This window comes from Bubalus bubalis, chromosome 2 (assembly GCF_019923935.1).
Source record: "Bubalus bubalis isolate 160015118507 breed Murrah chromosome 2, NDDB_SH_1, whole genome shotgun sequence".
Lineage (NCBI taxonomy): Eukaryota > Metazoa > Chordata > Mammalia > Artiodactyla > Bovidae > Bubalus > Bubalus bubalis.
In genome coordinates this window covers 10,794,493-10,809,482 of record NC_059158.1, presented here as the reverse complement: position 1 = coordinate 10,809,482, position 14,990 = coordinate 10,794,493, and the positions used below count along the sequence as shown (strand labels likewise).

General features: G+C 46.7%; 1 protein-coding gene across 5 annotated transcripts in view; it reads right to left on the bottom strand.

The window, feature by feature from the left end:
* JARID2 (jumonji and AT-rich interaction domain containing 2) overlaps nt 1-14,990 on the bottom strand; it is a 233,248-nt gene that overhangs the window by 122,884 nt on the left and 95,374 nt on the right. For all 5 annotated transcript variants that reach the window (XM_025265943.3, XM_025265949.3, XM_044927368.2 and 2 more), the window contains one exon: nt 2,959-3,094. In XM_025265943.3, the coding sequence (XP_025121728.2) occupies nt 2,959-3,094 (136 nt within the window). The remainder of the gene's footprint in view (nt 1-2,958; nt 3,095-14,990) is intronic.

Genomic DNA, 14,990 nt, shown 5'->3' with positions numbered 1-14,990 from the left:
TACCTGCCGTCCCCTCTGTCCCATCCTGTTTCCCATCACACTTCCCAGCGAGGGGTCCGGACTAGACTGCTTTAAACTCTACCACCAGATAACTTTCTGTCACAGCTAACACTAAACTAATGCAGTTATTTCAGCTTTTGAAAGGCAATCTTGAGAAGATGGGAGACAATAAAAAGTAGTTAAAAGAAAAATGAAAAAGCATGACTACTGAAACCACTCTTCCCCCCACCATGACCCTCAACTTCACCCGCCCACAGTGAGGAATCCCAGAGAGTGCTTGCTGCAAGGCACAGTGAGGCCCAGCTCCAGGTGAGGTCACTGCGCTGCGCACGGGTGCTGATTACACAGCGCCCACTCAAGGGCATGGCAGCCCCCCAGTGCTCCTGCCTGGAGACCCATGGACAGAGGAGCCTGGCAGGTACAGGTACAGTCCTTGGGTGGCAAAGACTCGGACACGACTGAGCGACACAGAAGCACACGTGTATACACATTCAGAGATAACACTGCTTACAATCCTTATTACTCCCGGAGAGTCTTGGAGGCTGCCTGCTACTTCGGCTTTTTCTGAATCACACCCCTTAGGAAGAGCACCCTGAGACTCTGGGACCTACACAGAAGGACTGATTCCCATGGTAACAAGTCTAGTTTCCATGCTTTCTGTTATGTACACGCATGCATGCAAAGTCACTTCAGTCCTGTCCAACTCTTTGCAGCCCTATGGCTCCTCTGTCCATGGGATTTCCCAGGCAAGAATAGTGGAGTGGGTTGCTGTGTCCTTCTCCAGGTTATCTTCCCGACCCAGGGATCGAACCTGCGTCTTTTATATCCCCTGCGTTGGCAGGCAGGCTCTTTACAACTAGCGCCACCTGGGATGCTGATGCTTTCCAATAGCCCCTAAATAAGAAAGCACATTTGTTTAACATGCTAACTGCCTTTAAGAAAAGGCTTCTTGAAACATACACAGGTTCTAAAACAGGGCAATGTATTTACTTAGAACTGCTATCGAAACAGAGTAAGAGGAACAGCAAAAAGGTGGTCCTGGAACACGGCCTGCACAAACAGCAACACGAACCAGAAAAGGGCATGCTCACAGCAACTTCACACCAGAAAGACAGAAGCCTCGATGTCTGAGCGTTTAAAAGAAAAAGAAAGAAAACAGATAAGTCAGTCTTTATCAGAGTGAAAGGCAACAGAATTAAAGTTTTCAATGTTCTCAATAGAGACACATAGGCCAGCTTTTCTTAAATTCCTTCCTCACTATCGTCAAGCCCTGACTACGCCGATGAAAACAAGAGCTACGACTGGCCAACTAGCTGGCAGGGCTAGTCTCTTCCTGAATGCCTTATTGCAGTTTTTGTTCTTTTACCCTAATTTCACCACTATTCCATCCCAGACACCTGGCTACCTTTCTGTACTAAAAGCTGATTTTTTCCCAGTTAGTTTGATTTTTATTAAAAAATTCCAAAAGCAGCAAAGCATCAGCACTCCTGAATAGCAGGGGGAGAGTGCGCGCCTTGTCACAGCAGTGACATCCAACACCACAGGGGCCATCGCTCTACCACGACCCAGATCCAATAAAAGGCCACCCCAATCACCCTCTCCCCAAAACTTAGAGCAGAACAGTGTGTGTTCAGTGTCAAACAACGACAGCAAGACTGACCACAAGTGCTCTTTAAAATGGTGTAGGGATTTACTCTATTCCAGGAAGTCAAGGAATCAGTGGCCTTCTTCCACTGGAGGAGACCCATGACAAAACGGGGGTCTGAGCAGTACACTGTGGCAACAGAGTACTCACATTATTTTGATTACACACACACGCAGGATTCAAAAAGGGCCTTTCCCCATCACACTGGCTTGGCCTTCAGTCACACAATACCAGGAGAGGGTGACAGAATACGAGTGGGTGGCAGGGCAGACCCCAGGGGCATTCAGGAAGGCCGCCTCAGGAAACCCTGCCATCGCCTTACGGAAAGAGAGTGCCAACAGGTCTTGTCTGGGAAGCACTGCTTCCAGCGAGAGGCTCCCAGACAACTCACCTCACAGCTAAGCAGGATGGAAAAAACTCCACGGCCTAAAATCAACCTGTCACTCAGCAGCCTGGCAAGCTGCCAGGTTCCATGTGCCATGATTTTACTACTCCACCATTACAGCAAAGACGCAAAAAGAATAATAGGTTCTCCTCTTCCTCATCTCCTTACTTCAAACAAACACAAGCAGAACATGGTTAATTCACTCATGTTTAAACTAAGAAATTAACAAGAGAGGCTGTGGAATGCTGCTACCACAGCCACAACCCTGGAGATAAAATATAAACAGTAACCAAATGCTTGTTCCGAAATGGTCTTCACTGGCTGATGCCATCTGAGTCACACTAACCCTGTCAAAAAGAGACATCGGACTCAGACAGGGGCACGTTTCCCTCCAGGCTTCAGGGATCCACTTGATAACCACCCAGGAGGAGGAACACCGGATGCACAGCAACTCTGCCTGTGTTGTCTGCCTGCCGCCACGCAGGCCACCGGCCCAGGCCTTGGGAGGCTCCAAGCCAGAGAAACAGCGAGACGGGCAGCAAGCACACAGATTCACGCTGCTTCCTCTGTAAACAGCAGCCACATTTCAGCAAGATCATCCAAGCCTGCTTCTGCTCTCCTACTTGGATAGAAAGACAGATGCTCCCGAAAAAACCTGTATATCCAGCTCTACACACAACCCAGCAAACAGCAGAAACCAGACCGCAGCCCTGGTCTTGTCTACAGGGCACAGACTAATGAAGGAACCGTGCCAATTATGTTATGCAGCATATAAAGGAGCGGAAAAATGAATCCATAAAACCCAACCAGGGTAACTGCCGTTAGGGGCCCAGCCTGAGAAGCACAAGCCGCCGCGAGCAAGCACATCCATTTCAGAAACAAGGCTGGGCCCAGAATGGCATCCAACCCAGCAGAACCGGCAACTCACCGTTCACGGCCTTCAGGCTCCCAGGAATGCCTTCCCCGTGCTGCCTCTTCTGGGCGTTCTTGAACTCCTTCAGAGACAAATAAAGGACTTTACGTACCACCCTTTCTTCTGACCACGGAATCCCATCACTGTCATCCTGGGAAAAGAAGGAAGAACGGGGAGAGGGGCGTTACTTCAAAGAAAGCAAGCAAATGTTCAAGACTCAGAATAAACTTCAAAAAAAAAAAAATCCCAAGCAAGTATTACGTGACTGAGACCCGGTTCCAGAGGTGAGAACTACATCCAGTAGAGAGACGGCGCTGGTCAGTCCTGGAGGGCCACCCCTCAGGCTGTAACGGGACTGGAGGAGCATCTCCCTTCACACGCCCCGTGCCCAAACCCCGTCATTAACTGGTAATACTGAAGTTTTATAATCCTGGCAAAGTTTAGAAAAGAGCATTACGGCAGCCACAACAGGGAGCGTAACGCATCACTGTACTGGAGCTCTTTAAAGTGAGCAATTCCAGAGCGCAGGCACCTCTCAAACACATGCCCCGCTCTTTGGGAAATGTTGCTGTTGGGAGTGAGTGCTGCTTTCAAGGAATTTACCATTCAGTCAGAAGAAATGAAACTGGATCTGCACTGGCCTTTTAAGGGAATAAATCACACACACACACACAAAAAAAGTGAGAGGGAAAGAGACCACTGCAGAAAAAGGACAATGGATCTTGGTGGAATAGCAAATGGGGTGGCAGGGGGTGGTTTTTCAAAGAAGAATACAGACAGTAACAGGTCTCGAAGGTCTCATTTAAGAGTGCTGCCCCAGTCTGTTGTATCAGATCCAGTGTAAGCGCTTGAGAGAGCAGTGACCAAGACAAAGGGCGGGCTGCGAGGACGGGGGAACCAAGAACCAGAAGCCCACCCAGGGACCATTCCGGCAATTCCAAGAGCAAAGATAGACTGCAGACTAGTGGGGAGAGGGCAGGACCGGGGCCCAGTCAAGACGGAGGTGGCTGGAGATGGCTGATAACGGTCCGCCAACTGAGTTAACTCTTTCAGGGAACTAGCAAGAAGACTCTCAAGGTTTAAAGAGCTGCTTCCCACAGCCTGAGACCCTCACAGGTTCTCTCCTGTGGACATCTGCCTACAGTGGACATCTGATCTCCTGTGGACATCTGCTAATCTGAGTAGTCCTTACAGTCACACACCTACTTAAGGACTTCATTTTCCTAAGAGTTCAATTTAGAGATAGAAGGATTATGGGCTTCTGGGTACTTGGGGCCTTAAGCCAGTAAGTAAAACATTAACACCATAGTGACTTCAGGAGATGGGGACGGACAGGGAAGCCTGGCATGCTGCAGTCCGCGGGGCTGCAAAGCGTCAGAAACGACGGAGCAACCAAACAACAGCAACGCGGGGTTCTGGTTCTTCAGGTTCCTTTTGTTTAAACAGGAGGCAAATATGTCAGGGTCGGGCTGGCGCTGCCGCACGCCACATCCTACAGAGCTGGTTTTCACTCCCTGCCACTGCCGGTCACTAAAGCCTCCTCCCGCGGAGATAAGGGAGGTAGATTATCCAAGACATTCTCCAGCTTGTAAATTCCTAAACTCTGCATAAACACACACTGCATCTTAGAAATCCAACCGCACAGTCTCTAAGCCCCACATAACGGAAGCTGTGCTCCTGTTAATCTTTCAGGATTTCCTAGAATGACAGTGATTCTCCATCTTCTTTAAGAAGGAGAAGAGAAGGCCTGGGAGCAAAGAGCCAGGATTTCCACCTTTCCTGGGGTGCCCTTTGTGCCTCACACCTGCTGAGACTTCCATGACCTCCAGGAGAAGAAGACACCCTCTCTCCCCAGTGGCTCTCCTGAAAGCACCAAGGTATCTACTGACCAGGGTGGTGCTCAAGTTCACACATGAAGACTGCAAGCGGCCAGCAGATTCTGCCTCCTCACGACAGGAGGCGCGCACACAGCTTCTCAACCACCACTCTGCAAGTCACCAGAGGCCGGCCAACTACATGGTTGAAAACCAGGAAAACCAAGTGCTCTGACCAGAACCCACTTGAGGAGCCCAAGGAACCAACCTGCCAAAAAGGCCAATGATTCAGCTACACGAGAGGTGAAAAGCACAATGAATTCACTCTTGGCAGCAAGCAAGTCCCCTGAGTGTGCGTGAACGTGCCTCTAGCATACTGGTTTCAAATGAGTGACCATCTCAGCCTTGGGAAGAGTCCATGCTCATGGGCTGAAGTCCACCTTCCAGGACACAGGGAAGGCTGCCAGACAGAATGGTCTTCACCACCCCAGGTTCCTATCCTCAACAATTAGGTCTCCACAACAAACCAGGCCGTGATTATAAACGATTATGTCCTACATACACACAGCTTATAAACTGTAAAGCCCCAAAAATAGCTTTCAATGTAAAATTCCTATGACGATTTACTGCTTCCTGTTCAGACTACAGTCTTCATTCTGACTCCAGGCCTTCCAAAGAGAGAATTAAACACCCTGAAGACTGATGTCTAATTAAAACAGACAAACCTTGCGAGAGGAAAACTTCTGCAAAGGAAGACACATTTAACGCTCACTTATTAGCAGCAGCAGCGCCTGACACCTACCTGGATAGCATGTTAGTTGTTCAGTCGTGTCCAGCTTTCTACAGCCCCATGGACTTGTAAGCCTGCCAGGCTCCATTGTCCACAGGATTCTCCAGGCAAGAATACTGGAGTTTGGGTGCCATTCCCTTCTCCAAGGGATCTTCCCAACCCAGGGATCGAACCTGGGTCTCCTGCATTGCAGGCAGATTCTTTACTTTCTGAGCCACCAGGGAAGCCCAATAAGATACTTATAAATAAAGGAGAAAGAAATCTACGACTCCAAATACAGGGTTTCAAGTTCTAGACATTAAAAATAAAAAATAAGCCACACACACACTCGAGTTCTTTTATAATCTAGAGTGCTGGTCAAGACTTGCCACCTCCCTCAATGTTGATGCAAGACACAAACCTAACAGGTAAGAAGTCGACTCTGCTCTGTTTCCAAAAGCTCAGCAGGTTAAGTAATGATTTAGAAATTAGAAATCAAACTGCCGTTCATAGCTGCAGAGTCGAGATGAATCCCCACATTCAGTACACACCCCTCTCTAGTGGGAGGCTGGCAAGGTGGGCTAGCAGCCAGCCACAAGGCACATAGGGCCCTGCAAGCTGGGTGTCCTGGGAAGCTGGGAAGAAGAAGGTACTTCAGGAGCATAACACTTGTCTTCTCATAGTTCTAAACAATCCAAGTTCTACTGAGTGCTCTAGAACATAGCCCAGGCCTAACTCTCTCATTAGAAGTCAAGAACTCCAAAGGCAAATCCCACCCCCGCCCCAAGAGCTTCCAGGACCTTTTAAGTCCAGCCCTTCCGTTTTCTTTTCCCCTTTTCAGTAGCTGTCATAGAGTCATTTCTCCTGCTCCTCACAGTGTTATCCCAGCACCTGTGACTGGGCAAGCTCAGGACGCTGACAACTGGGCCGCCTCAGCACCCTGCCTCCCACATTACCACCCACACCCAGCCTGTCGGTGCGAACTTCCAGGATGGGTTAAGTGAAGGGCCTGAAATCACTCCCGTTTCCTTGACTGAAAACACACTAAAAAGGGCCCCGCAGTGACGACTCCAACAGGGCCGGGCAACACCTGGCGTTCTCAGTGGTGAGCTTGTCATGGACCTAACACCCGCGCACCACCCCTCTGCCACCAGCGAGCTCCCTGTGAAGACAGCGCCCATCTCCAAGTCCACGTGGCCTTACAGAGCCCAAATCCGCTGCCCCACAGTCCCTTCACCTCAGTTAAACACTACCCAGATTCCTTCACAGAACAGCCCTCTGAGTTCTCTGTTCCTCTCCCTGCCACCCATTTCTGTGGGCTCCTTCTCCTCTGTGTCTCCCAGGAGCCCCTCATTCTATCTCCTTCCACCTCTCTACTCACTTATTCAGACCCAAATGACTATCATCAAATCAACTGAAAAGCCAATGGTGCCTCAGTGTTCGAAATCCTCATGATCCCCTGTTGACCTTCGTGGGCCTAGAGGCTCTCCCGCTTCTCAGAGGGAATCACTCGGGATCTGCACTGCAGTGCTGAGAGCAGAGAGCAAGCCCTTCTCCACGAAAGCAAGCTTCCTCCACCACGCCCAGCCCCGGTCCATTTGCTTTACTGGTCAGCTTAAAAAAGGCAGATACAGGAGGAGTCACACCACTGATCCAGCGTCCAGCAGTCTCATTCGGATGCAAATTCAGCTGCCCAGAGTGTGTGGCCAGTTCTGGTGAGCAGCATTAATGATTTAAAAACAGCTCCTGTCATTTGGGGTTTCCATTGTAAAACCTCTAGGTTAACAGACCATCTAAATCTTAAGAATCAACTCCCAGATGACACACCACCTGTCCTCATTCCTACCCCATGATCTCTTACTGATTTCTCCCAAGCCCCCCAAAATGCTCTGCAAACACTGAAATTAAAAAAAAAAAATTAGATCTGCTGGCAGACAGAGGGAGGGAGGGGGGAGTCATCACATAGATCTGCTTTGATACTGACTTCGAAAAATCACTTTCTTTGGCAAATGGAAGACTAAGTAATAAGATCTTTAAAAGTACAAGTGACAGGGCTTTGTTTTCATTTGCAAAACATCTACCATTCTTTGAAAAAAGTTTTAAAATGGCAAGGGCTCAGGCATTAAAGTTGAATGTATCTCGTCATAATCTTTTCATTGCAAGGAAAAATGACAGCATAACCTCTAGCTGCTCCAAGCTTTGTAACAGACATTTAAGAAAAGGGGGCACAGAAAGGCAGCGCGTGAAGACACCACACACCAGGCGGCAGACAGCACCGCCGAAGGCCCAGCCTGGAGACACAGCAGTGCTCCAACCACCACCAGAAATGCAGGCTCATTGTAAGACTCCCTGGTGATGACCGTGCATGTGAACGTTTCAGAAGCTCTGCTGTAGATATGAGGCCCACACTGCCCATTTCACGTCACTTTCTACCTTCCATCGGAAAACAAGCAAAGATGAAGATGAGGTGAAACCCTAGATGAATGCTTCTAACAACCATCTAACTGTTGCCACTTCTACTGTCAGAAATAAGAAGTCTGCATTAATATACTCTGAGAAATCTTTCCTTTGACTTCTTTTAACTGAGCGAAAAACAAGTGACCAAATAGCAAGAATGAAATCAACAAAAAAGTTAAGACACTGAGAAGTGGTTAGTTCCTTGAATCAGCGTGACATGATCTCTCAAGCTCTCATTCCCTGATTACCCAAGTTGGGACGACTTCCCTTTAAAGGTGACACAGAATTAAACACAAATGTGAATAATATCCCAGAAGAGGACCAGCATGCAATAAGATCCTTTCTATTTCTCTGCACCATCTGAAAGTCGGCATACATTTCAGCAGCCACATCACCCAGTAGGATCTCATTAAGCTTGCAGTTAACCATATCCTCCCAAGGACTATTTGTTGGGTGAACGGGTGTACCCCTCCATTCAGTTCAGTTCAGTCGCTCAGTCATGTCCAACTCTTTGCAACCCCATGAATCACAGCACGCCAGGCCTCCCTGTCCATCACCAACTCCTGGAGTTCACTCAGACTTAAGTCCATCGAGTTGGTGATGCCATCCAGCCATCTCATCCTCTGTCGTCCCCTTTTCCTCCTGCCCCCGATCCCTCCCAGCATCAGAGTCTTTTCCAATGAGTCAACTCTTCACATGAGGTGGCCAACGTATTGGAGTTTCAGCTTTAGCATCATTCATTCTAAAGAACACCCAGGGCCACAAAACCCAAAGGAAGGCCCCAAACCGACAAAACTCACGGCTCCCAGTTGCGAATTATTTTTCTATGATTTTTCTCCCAACCTCTAAGGTCAAAAACCAAAACCAACACAGAGAAACATATAAGAACATGAGATGCTTTCTTCCTTAGCCAGGTTTACGAAGAAGATACATGATCTGTTAGGCTGCAGACTGCCTGGTCTCCTACAAACTCAGCCTCATGGAGAAGGGCTGGGGCTGCGGACATGGGCATGCATGACTATTTTAAATGTACTAGAGTGCCTACCCCAACTTCCACTGATGATGTAAATTCTTATCAATGTCAGTTTCAATAAAGCCCCCAAAGGGCCTTAATATAAAATGAATTTGCTAAGAATTCAAATTTTCTCTCCATGGCCCTCGCTTCAAAACCCTGGACTACTGAATTAACATGTTCTAACTGCACCAATAGTTCTTCTAATTGACTGTCTCAAAACTGATCAAGTTGTTGATACAGAAAAGCCATGTCGTCCACTCAGCCACAGGCCTGGGAAGAGTCTTCCAACCCTCTTCTGAGCACTCAAATACTGGAGTGCAAGCAATAGGGGTTTCCAAGTCAGTCAGTCCTGGTCGGTTTCCGGTGCCAGGTTCTATGGAAGCCCATTTCTGATCAATTTAAACACAGACACACACACACATTTTCTAACAATTAAAACTATATAAAAATGAAACCAGTCCCCATGGAAGAGAGTTAACTTCCCACTACTTGTGGGCAAACTGAATTAAGAGCCTCATCCATTATGAGTGACCAAGTAATTTATCATCGCAGCCAAGGGCACTGTTAATACGGTTGACGGGATAACTGGTAGAAACTGGGGCAAAGGTCAACCAGGGACTAGGCTCCTTCCAGCAAAGGTCTTCACTACCCTGCAGATTATTTTTAACATCACCACCACAGAAAATAAAACCAGTATCCAAGACACATAAGTTTTACGTTGAAGTCCAGAACCTCCCACCAACATTTCAAATGTCAACTGGCTTCGGGGAATTGGAGGGGTGAGACATGTGCACACACTACCATGTTCCACAGAAAACACTTCTGCTTCCATGGCGAGGGAGCAGCCAGTCAAATGCTCCTGTCAGAGCTTCTGGCAAGTAAACCAAGCAGATAGGGGCGTGCAGGATGCATGCATGTTCACAGGCAGAAAGACCTACTCCTGACATGACATCCCTTCATTAAAACTGATACAGGAGTGAAGACAATTAAGTGGATTACAGTAGCCACTGGATGAGTTACCAACACCACCACGTGCGTATATTCCATCTCCATTCATTTTGCCAAGGGTATGAACGAGGAGCAATTTGTGACTTTCCACCTCCTTTAAAAAAAAAAAAAAGGAAAGAAAAGTGATGCCCAGCTTCAGTGCTCAGTTCCACGCAGCGTTGGAGTAACTGGAAATGCCACATGGGGGGTGGGGGACAGGGGACTGATGACTGAAAAGATATTACCAATAAGAAAACTGTGAAAGACTGGCTCCAGGAGGGAGGTGGAAAGAAAATTCATAGCCCTTTCCTCCTTCCAGGGAATGTCTGGAAACCTCTACATAAATGCCTTTTATTTTCAAGAGCCCAGGTTTTGCATATACCTGCTGTTAAATCACCCTACTTAATGCAATTTGTTGCTGTCTGAAATATCAGCCTCTTCCGTCAACAGTTTGAGAGAACAATGAAAGCATCCAAAATAATAACAGTAATAATTTGTTAGGGATGTTGATTCTTGGCATTGATTCCACACAAACAAGGATTTAAAGAGCCAGAGAGAGAGAAAATATTAAAAGAGAAAGAGGTTAAAACTACTGTTTCTTCTACTTTTAACAAAATATTTTCTCCACTGGAAATCAACTCAATGTCTCAAATCAACTCGATCTTCATTTTTAATTTCATAAAATGGTTCATCTGTCAATATCAAAGAGAAATGGGGGAACATTCACACGTAGAAATCTGAAGCCACAGACTTACTGAACTGGAGGATGACGTTCCTTTGCCTTGGTTTTAAATTAAAAGCACTTCAAGCAGCAATTTTCCTCCGAAAGACAAGCTTCCTGGGATAAAGTAAACGGACTGAAAATGCTTATGCAAGGAGAGTTTTACTTCTTCCAAACTCCCATTAAATAATGTGTACTTATCTTTGATTACCGCCTATTTAAAAAAAAATAAAATAAAAAGCTACAGCCGAAATTGGATTAAGAACTTCTGCTGAAAACGATTTATTGCATAACACAACTCTGACAGCCTGAATCTCCGGCCACCAACTGAGCCTTTATAAAAATCTGCTGGGCAGCTGCCAAGTCAGCTTTTTTGCGTCTGAGCATGTCAGACCCCGCCGTTGCCAAGGCAGCAGCAGCAGCAGCCCACGTTCACGCTAAGCGGTGCAGGCAGGGGCCAGCAGTGAGGGCCACGCCACTCAGCGCCCACCCCTGCGACTCCTGGTCTGACAGGGGCCAGCAGTGAGGGCCACGCCACTCAGCACCCACCCCTGCGACTCCCGGTCTGACAGTCTGCTGTCCCAACATAATCAAAAAGGACTCGAGGTCCCCAGGGCGCTATCTCTAAGAAACCGGCAGAAATCGGACTGGCGATCTCCCTTCGGTGGAGGAAATGGGGGAGAAATTAAGTCAAATTACAAATAAATACTTGACATGGGTCTTGGAAAGAGAAACCAGAATGAGGGACGATTCTGTGTCAGCAATGCCAACGAGCAACTCCCAACAGCCTCATCTGGGAATAAATCATTAACAAGAAGGTTCCCAGGGGCATTCTGACTGATTGGGATCTTTTCATCCTTACAGCCTTTTTATGTTAATAAGAATACCCCAAACCCCCCAAATGGCATATTCTAGGCTGCACTATCCGACAGCATAGTCACCAGCCACATGTGGGTATTTACGACTGACTTAATTAAAATTAAAAATTAAGTTCCTTAAGTTGTACTGGACACATTTCAAGAACTCATCAGCCATGTGCTTCTCAAAATGGACACCCCGGCTAAAGAATGTTTCCATCACTCCTGTTCTAGATCGGCACTGATAATGAATTGGATGGAGTTTTTCAATTGGCGGTGTTTCTTGCTAACTCATTTCATTATGGCCCTAAGACTCTTCAAAACAGGTATGAGAAAGTTCTGGAACATGAGAATACCCTGCACAAGAAAACCAGAGTCTAAAGTAGGTAAGAACTGACATTTACCCATATAACTCTCAGGAAGTGGTTCCAATTTGTTCTGCCACATCTTACCTTTCAAATTTGCAGGGAATGTACATGAAATTCAGAGGATGAAATACAAGATTCTTCAGTCTACGAGGAAGCCCTAAAGACACGCACTGCTTTAATATGCCTTCGAATCATGTTCTAAATTATTTCCCTGCAAAATAACTCCTCTGGGTTTAAGAGCAGACAAAAACCAGCACCCCACCAGCCAGTCTCCCAATACCAACGGGTGGCCCAAACTTCTGAGACCGACCACTGCCCCGCCTCCTGCCAGGACCAGTCAAGGTTACCGGCCTCTGAGCCGGGCCAAGGGCTAGGATGATTTTTATACTTCTGTTTCTCCCCCCAGGCCCTGGGACACTGCTGGGTGACGTGATGAGCTCTGTCAATACCTGACTAACTTGATTTGCTGGCTTTTTCTGGCTCAGAAAGAACCTCCACCCAGGAAATAAGCATGAGCGTCCACACTTTCCCAGGGGACTGGCTGTCTGGTCATGCTACACTGTAAAACCTGTTAAGGGGTGTGGGGGCCATTTTATGAAAATTTTCAAGTAAAGTACACAAATAAACTTTGTCCTTGGATTTAATATCAATGAACACCCAATCACATTTGTTCTTCCCCCCCTTTCCTCATATCCTCCAGCGGTCCCCTCAGTTAAGGACCATCAGTTTGTACCTTGTCATTACAGGAATGGACCTCCAGAAATAATTTTAATGCCTGTCACCCCTCCAAACAGCGCTTCCCACTAATGGAAAATGCAGACCAGCGTGTGGCAGGTCACACACTACTGGTTTCTTGTGCCTCTGTCCTCCACGTTTGATAACTCCATGTTTCAACCATTCCCAAATGATGCACAGGACGTTCAGACAGACTAGTCTGTGTGATTCCAGAGGCTCTGCCAGGTCTGTTTCATCTTCGTGTTTCCAGCCTTTAGGGCTGAGTCTAGTACACAACAGCAATATTCAAAAATACTTCTTCAATAGAGTGAACACATTAACAGGAGTCAGCAGGTAAGAGACCTGGATTTCGGTTATGGAATTCTGTTTCCTTGTGTACAAACAGATGAACAAGGAGTTGCCACCAACCTGAGAAATCTATGAGAAAAAACACTGGAGCTTAACAAACCACACACGTGGGTTCCACCCACAAAGTTTCTCCCAGGTGATGCTGCTGGTCAGAGAACATACTGAGAATCACAGGTTTACAGCCTGCAAGGGACCTGACTCCCACCTCGCCTGCATGAAGACTGTTCTCACTGCCAGAAAAGACATTATAATTGCCAAACCTAAGGCAAATAATTAGAAACCTGACTCTTGGCTGGTTTTTCTGTTTCCTCTCCCCCAAAACCTTCACTTCATGGCAAATAGATGGGGAAACAATGGAAACAGTGAGAGACTGTATTGGGGGAGGTGGGGGGACTTCAACTGCAGCTGGTGACTGCAGACATGAAATTAAAAGATGCTTGCTCCTTGGAAGAAAAGCTATGACCAACCTAGACAGCATATTATAATGCAGAGACATTACTCTGCCAACAAAGGTCTGCCTAGTCAAAGCTATGGTTTTTCCAGTAGTCATGTATGGATGTGAGACCTGGACTATAAATATAAAGAAAGCTGAGCCAAAGAATTGATGCTTTTGAACCGTGGTGGTGGAGAAGATTCTTGAGAGTCCCTTGGACTGCAAGGAGATCCAACCACTCAATCCTAAAGGAAATCAGTCCTGAATATTCATTGAAAGGACTGATGCTGAAGCTGAAACTCCAGTACTTTGGCCGCCTGATGTGAAGAACTGACTCACTGGAAAAGACCTTGATGCTGGGAAAGATTGAAGGTGGGAAGAGAAGGGGATGACAGAGGATGAGACAGTTGAATAGCATCACCGACTCATGGACATGAGTTTGAGCAAGCTCCAGGAGTTGGTGATGGACAGGGAAGCCTGGTGTGCTGCAGTCCATGGGTCGCAAAGAGTCAAACACGACTGAGCAACTGAACTGAAAACTTTCAACTCTGATTCCTCTGCCCTTCCCAATCTCTGATTATGATGGAAATAAAAACTGCATCAACTTACATTCTAAAACCATCAATCCTTGGGGCTCCTTTCAAAGTTCAAAAGCCTCTGAGGCTCCCAGTGGCTACTACAGGGGGCATTTCCAAATTTCCTAGCATGACCTACAAAATGATCATCAACCCAACTTAACATAGAGTTGTTAAGTCCTTGTCCCGCTAGTGCTTCCAAACCCTGCCCCCACAACTGACCAGCGATAAGCATCTCACACAGAGGCAACAGCTCTCATTTTGCAGCCCCATCTCAAAACAGACACCAGCAAACAGAAGTACTGGGGTTTACTAACTGAATATTAATCATGACTTCAACAATAACTCACCAGTAAATAAAGAACAGACTGAATATATACAAATAAAAGTACAAGCTCAAACCTCTAATACCAAGAAATACATAAAACAATTAGGCTCAATTTATCAACTCTGACTTAGTATCCGCCACCCCAGCTCTTGGTCTTTATAATGCAAAGAATGCATGATCTATGTGACCAGGACCCTTAGTACAAGATGTCAGTTTCATTCAAACTGAGATATTTACTACCAGTGAACTCAGTTCCTAGTCCAATGACAAGATTTAACCATATCACTATTTCACAACGATTTTTGAAGATCACAACTATTCCTGCCACCTAAACAAAACCAGAAACCTTCACTGGCTCCCTCATTTCTTTCATGCAAAATGAAATTTCCTGCCGTTTTTTTTAGCTCCATAAAAATAGCCTGATAGATGAGTGAATGATTCAATGAAAAGATTCATGCTTACCCACAGACCGACAGAGCTCCTCCAAAGTTATGAGGGCTGACCCCCTAAAAGGTGATATAAGCAGTTTCGTTTTCAAGCACAGCTGTTAGGAATAGCAAATATGGCCTTCCAGAAGTAACGTCACAGTCCTTCCTATGTTGGCATGTCACAGTGATAAGAGAAAATCCATGTTGTGAGC